Genomic DNA, 6,000 nt, shown 5'->3' with positions numbered 1-6,000 from the left:
GATTTTTTTGGCTCCCGAGGACAGCGTTATATAGAGGTAGAGGTGTATTAAAGTAATTTTAAAGAAAAAGATCAGAAACTGATGGTTTAGGTCCTTCAACTCTCCAGAGAAATTTTCCTACTTGCCTAGTTTTTCAAGCCCTTTTTGTACCTTCAATCTCAGGGTACGTCTACACTTACCTCCAGGTCCGACGGCACGCAATCGATGTTCTGGGATCGATCCCGGAAGTGCTCGCCGTCGAAGCCGGTACTCCAGCTCAGCGAGAGGAGTACGCGGCATCGACGGGGGAGCCTGCCTGCAGCGTCTGGACCCGTGGTAAGTTCGGACTAAGGTACTTCGAATTCAGCTACGTTATTAAAGTAGCTGAATTTGCGTACCTTAGTCCGAAGTGGGGGGGGGGGTAGTGTGGACCAGGCCTCAGTATATTACTTGTACCACTCAAACTATTCAATATATTTATCATGCTATAATTCAGTTATTTTTATACTCAACAGTAAGTCTCAAAGCTTTACTGTACTAGTCCATATTGAAAAGCAACAAGAAAAAAATATTCTAAGCAAGCAGGTTATTTTTTCATGTATGCAATTTGGACTAATTTAAGAATTACAAACAACTGGAGCCTACACTATTTAGGTCTAATCACATTAGGCTGTATTACTCCAAGAATACTTATTTAGCGCCAAATACTACATGGTGAAACACCTGTCCTACTGAAATCAATGGAACTATGTCAGTAAAGCAAGCAGGATTTGTCCCTTATTTCCAGGCAGGAAGAATTCTGTCAAGGGCAGATCCTCAGCTTACATAAATGGTCATAGTTCACGAACTTCAATGGAGCTATGACAATTTACAAAATTTGAGGATCTGCCCCTCTGCCAGTAACTAGCCTTTATCATTGCTCATGAGAAAGGATATAAAGAATGATGCAATTTATGCAGCTTATTTTTAATATAACATTACAAACTGAACTAAACTATTTGAAATAAGCATTTTAAACTATACTATATAACAGTGGGAATGCGCTGCTTTTTCTAGGTTTAATCTAAAGTAACAAAAAGTACAGTGAACGAGCTTATGGCAAATGATTGCTAAAACAGGAGAAAATATATAGATACATTAAATAGTTTATGGATGTTCTCCAATTGAGTTATTTTCTGAAGAGAAATCTAAGTATAAAATATAACTCCAAACTTAACATTTCAAAATTGTTCATGCTGCTGTACAAGATATATTTCAGATATTTTTCTCAATATACCAATTCATACAATGCAATAAGCAAGCATAAAAATTAACCTAAGAAACTAATGCTTTTGTTTACCTATTCCTGTAAAATTGATCTGTATTTGCAGTGGTTCAAAACCAGATTAGGAAGAAAAAAGAGTCTTTTCAAGTTTTAAAGGGAGATATTTTACAATTTTTGTTCAGACTTCTGAAGTATCTATGATTCAACTTCTCTAATTGCGGTTTTATAATAAAAACAAATGTTCAGTAAATGTTGTGTATCAAAGCAATAGCTACAGGTTACAAAGGACGTTTATTTACTCTACTCTTATTACTTCAAGATGCCTGATTTCATAAAAATCCTTCAGTTCACAAAAAATGTCCATTATCACCCACATTTTCACTTGGTCATCTCTTTCGCCATGCTAATGTAAACTTACACTACTTTAGATATTTTATATTTTTCTTACTTCTCAAACTTCTCTTCACTTTCTAATTCCTGCTATTAATTTCATGCCAGTCTCTTCATTATATACCACCTACAAATAATCTAATATGGCTTTGTTTTTCTTTTCTATATGTACAGTAACTCCTAACTTAACATCATTCCGGATAAAGTTGTTTCGCTGTTACATTGCTGATCAATTAGAGAACATGCCCATTTAAAGTTGTGCAATGCTCCCTTATAATGTTGTTTGGTACCGCCTGCTTTGTCCATTGCTTGCAGAAAGAGCAGCCCGTTGGAGCTAGCTGGTGGGGGCCTGGAACCAGGGTGGGTAGTCAGCCCCCCTAAGTTTCCTGTGCGGCAGCTTCCCAGCAGGCTGTCAATGGCAGGCAGTTCAGCTGTCCCTCCCCCACTGCCGTGTGCTGCTTCTGCCCTCTGCCTTGGAGCTACTCCCGGGAGCCTCCCGCATGCTGTGCAGAAGGGGAGTGCTTATGTCAGGGTGTCCCCCTCCCACCACTCCTGTACCCCATCGCCACTGAGCCGGGGGGGGGGGGGGGGGGGGGAAAACAAACAGGGCTGAGGACAGAGGGAGCTTGGTGGCAGCAGCTGCTGTCTCAACTTGCTGATCTACTTAAAAAGGCAATGTCCTTAGCGTTGGGTCAGTGTACTTAAAGGGGCAATGCGCGTCTCTCTCTCACACAGGGTGCGTGTGTCTGTCTCTGCCATGCTGTCTCCCCTTCCTCCATTCGTGCTGCCTTGTAGAGTGTGAGGCTACATTAACAACGTGTTAACCCTTGAGGGCTCAGCCGAGTGCTAGTTCATCGTTTAGCAGCAAGGCATTCCCTGGGAAATATCCCATCCTCTGACTCCACCACCTCAACCAAGCCTCGCAAGCATCATTGTTGTGTACAGTATTAAATTGTTTGTTTAAAACAAATACTGTGTATATAATGTCTTTTGTCTGGCAAAAAAAAAAATTCCCTGGAACCTAATCCCCCCTATTTACATTAATTCCTATGGGGAAATTGGATTTGCTTAATATTGTTTCGCTTAAAGTAGCATTTTTCAGTAACATAATTACAATGTTAAGCGAGGAGTTACTGTATATGTTTAAAAAAATTGTATAAAATATATGTAAAGGATCAACAGCAATATGACTCATTTGTGTTAGACTCTCTTCAAATTTGGTGCATCATTTTATCTGGAACCAGATATTCCCCTGTACTTAACCTACTGTACTTAGGTTAGTGAAGCTCCACATACTCTAGAAACCTAAAAGATCAATAGCTGCGGAAACACAATGCATTTTGTTCCACAGGAATTTAAGTCTCTCTTTACAATAAAAATTATATTTAAAAACAAAAATGGTATCATAATTGTTAGGGTAAATTATCACTACTATTTGCTCTTTGAGCTACAAGCAAACACATTGTATGAACTTGTACGAAGTCAGTGTCAGAAAAGCTATATTGCACCTACCCTCTAGCCATTTTTTTCCACAAATATATACAAGGTGCTATTTCCAAGAACATGAAGAATTATGACTGTCATTCTGTTGTTCACTGGGAAACTTCACCACTTTTCTTACAAAGTATTGTAACAGGCTTAGCAAGTGAACATAAAAATATATTGTTGACATATTGCTAAGCATTTTGAAAAAAACGCATTATAACTGAGTGCTTCAATGGTCTAGTTCAAAGCAGTTCTCAAGCAACCCAAGGATCCACATTTTGATTTAAAATTTTTCGGGCATCCCCAAGTCCCCCCCCTTAGGCCCAGACCCCGCCCCCACTCTACCCCTTCCCCAAAGGCCCTACCCCACCGCACCTCTTCCTGTCCCCCGCTCACTCCATCCCCTCCCTCCCTCCATCGCTCGCTCTTCCCCACCCTCACTCACTTTCACCAGGCTGGGGTTGGGGTGCAGGCTCTGGGAGGGAGTTTGGGCGTGGGAGTTCCGGGAGCAGCGCAGAGCCAGGGCAGGCAGGGAGCCTGCCTTACCCCTGCTGCGCTCCCAGACTTTTAGCACCTAAAATCTCCCTGTTTGGCTTCAGTAGCCTCTGGGAGATAGAGCCTGATTCTGGGAGGCACTAGGAGTGAGGGGGAGGAATTGATCAGAATGGCCTGGGGACCCCCAGGGGTCTGCGGACCCCAGTTTGAAAAACCGTGGTCTAGTTAAATTTTAATACTTTTTTTTCCCCCTCAGACTGTATTTCTCCATGTTAAAAGCTAGATGGATTAAAAGGTATTTTTAATAAAATAGAATAAATACATACATTTCTGTCCTTCTCCTGAACCTTCATCTGCAGCATAGGGCTCTGCTTTGAAGTACATGTATTGTGCTTCTCCTGTACTCTTGCCACTTTCGTCATATTCACTGTCAGTTCCAGAATCTTCTTCTGCTGTGTCCCAGGTTTCTTTTTTCCCTTCATTTGCTTTAGATCTCCTACTACTTGTGATGCTATGAGAGTCAAGTCCATTAGCCAAGGGGATCGGGGCATTGTCCACGTTGCACAAAGTGTCACTGCTGTGACTGGAACTAAGAATATCACTGTCCACTGAACTTGTGCTTCTGTCATTATTCACATCAGAATCTGACCGCTCCTCTGACTGGAAATTTTCTGGATCAGAAATTTGAATTTGGTTTTCAAGTTCTCTGTTTTCTGCTGATGCTAAAGAGTCTACCTCATTCAAAGGTGATTCAATGTTTTCAAAGTCACTTGCTTCTGTGCTCTTGCTACTGTCTCCATTATCCCCTTCCTGCTCTTGCTGTAACGACAAGCTTTTGAGTTTTTCAGTGCTTTCTTCCAAGATAGCCTCTACAGATCTCATATTACCCAGAGGTCCTTTCACTCTTGCACAGGCTTCATCCAAATTGCCTGAATCTCCACTCGCTTTTTGATTGACTGTCCTTTTAAATTGAGACCCAGGAGATTGTTCTGGCAATGAAACATATAGCCTGATTGTGTTTGCATGACGATCCAAAAGTTTCCACAAATGGGAGTCTGTATATGCCATCTGGCGATCCAAAGACTCCGAACTTTCAACGAAGACCTAAATATAAAATCATACAATTATACTACATAGCTATGTTACTTAATAGTACAGGCAGCAACATACAATATATACAAGTATTCAGAATGCATTGGGAAGATGACAATATAAAAAATTACTCTAATCTATTTTTAAATAGTTTTAGAGGAGACTTAATAAAGAATACCCAGCTTATTAATTATTCTGAGAGCTAAATAATTCAGTTTTGCATATATTAAATAATCATACTAGGCAGATTACAAGTAAATTGTAAATAGGTGGATAGGGCTCCTACCAGCACTACTGGACAACTAAAATACTGTAGGCAAAATTTTAAAAAACACTTCCCTACAGCCAGAAGGGTAGTATGCATACAAAGTAAGTTGCACCACCTAACATACAATTGATAAGTGTTAGCACATATGCACTTGTATTTTTGTGATGGAGTCAAGGTTAAGACCCTTTTGGAAGAGGGACCCTAAGTCTCTTATTTGAATTTATGATATTGCTTAAATAAAATGCATGGTTGATGCAAAACCATAGGCTATTTGTGTCTTAAGATTCAAAGGGCTGTTTTGGTGGAAGGTGAATTCCTCTTTTTCCCTTCCTCAAAGGTTGCCATGCTTTACTGAGGTTTCCTCAGATGAAAAGGCTTTGATGTAAGCTCATTATGGAGTCTATCAATACTGTTCTTTTGCTCAGCTACAGAGCAATACAAAGCCCTCACAAAACCCTGCTGATCCGGATGCAACATTCCTATGTAGCAACATGTTCTGATACCAACAAACCACTCTTGATCCCAAGCCTCAAAGCCAGAAAATAATTAATGGAAGAAATGTCCCGTGTGACCAGTTAAACCACCACAACAGTAGACACCAGGACAAAGCTATATATGCCAAAGTACAAAATTATTCAAGTTCTCACCTGCACTATGAAGCTACTGTTGGAAATATTTACTATACATACTCTGGTCGAAGCTACCAGATTGTAAGAATAGGTTTTTTGTTTGTTTGTGTTTAAGTTCTGAAGGAACTCCCATTCCAAGAGCAGATATAATGGTCCAGGGCCTTGAAATACAAATTATACCAATCTGTGAGCAATATACTGCCCCTGCTGCATTCATTAGTACTAGGATCTTATGCTGTTGAACTTCAGAGATCAGCCAGATTGCAGAATGCTGGAAACAGCTCAACCTTGTCTTAGCCATCTGGTTTCAGGTAACTCTTACCCTAGCTCTCTTAACAGTACAAAATTTGTGAGGTTCTCTTAAACTGAGAGGGGATTTTGAACTGAAGAAAAAAATG

General features: G+C 40.3%; 1 protein-coding gene across 2 annotated transcripts in view; it reads right to left on the bottom strand.

The window, feature by feature from the left end:
• USP47 (ubiquitin specific peptidase 47) overlaps positions 1-6,000 on the bottom strand; it is a 98,273-nt gene that overhangs the window by 18,307 nt on the left and 73,966 nt on the right. For both annotated transcript variants that reach the window (XM_024196030.1, XM_024196040.1), the window contains one exon: positions 3,940-4,717. In XM_024196030.1, coding sequence (XP_024051798.1) covers positions 3,940-4,717 — 778 coding nt within the window. The remainder of the gene's footprint in view (positions 1-3,939; positions 4,718-6,000) is intronic.

This window comes from Terrapene carolina, unplaced genomic scaffold, assembly GCF_002925995.2.
Source record: "Terrapene carolina triunguis isolate 2854851 unplaced genomic scaffold, T_m_triunguis-2.0 Scaffold96, whole genome shotgun sequence".
Classification (NCBI taxonomy): Eukaryota; Metazoa; Chordata; order Testudines; family Emydidae; genus Terrapene; species Terrapene triunguis.
The sequence above is the reverse complement of the archived record's forward strand: the minus strand, read 5'-3'. Positions and strand labels throughout refer to the sequence as shown.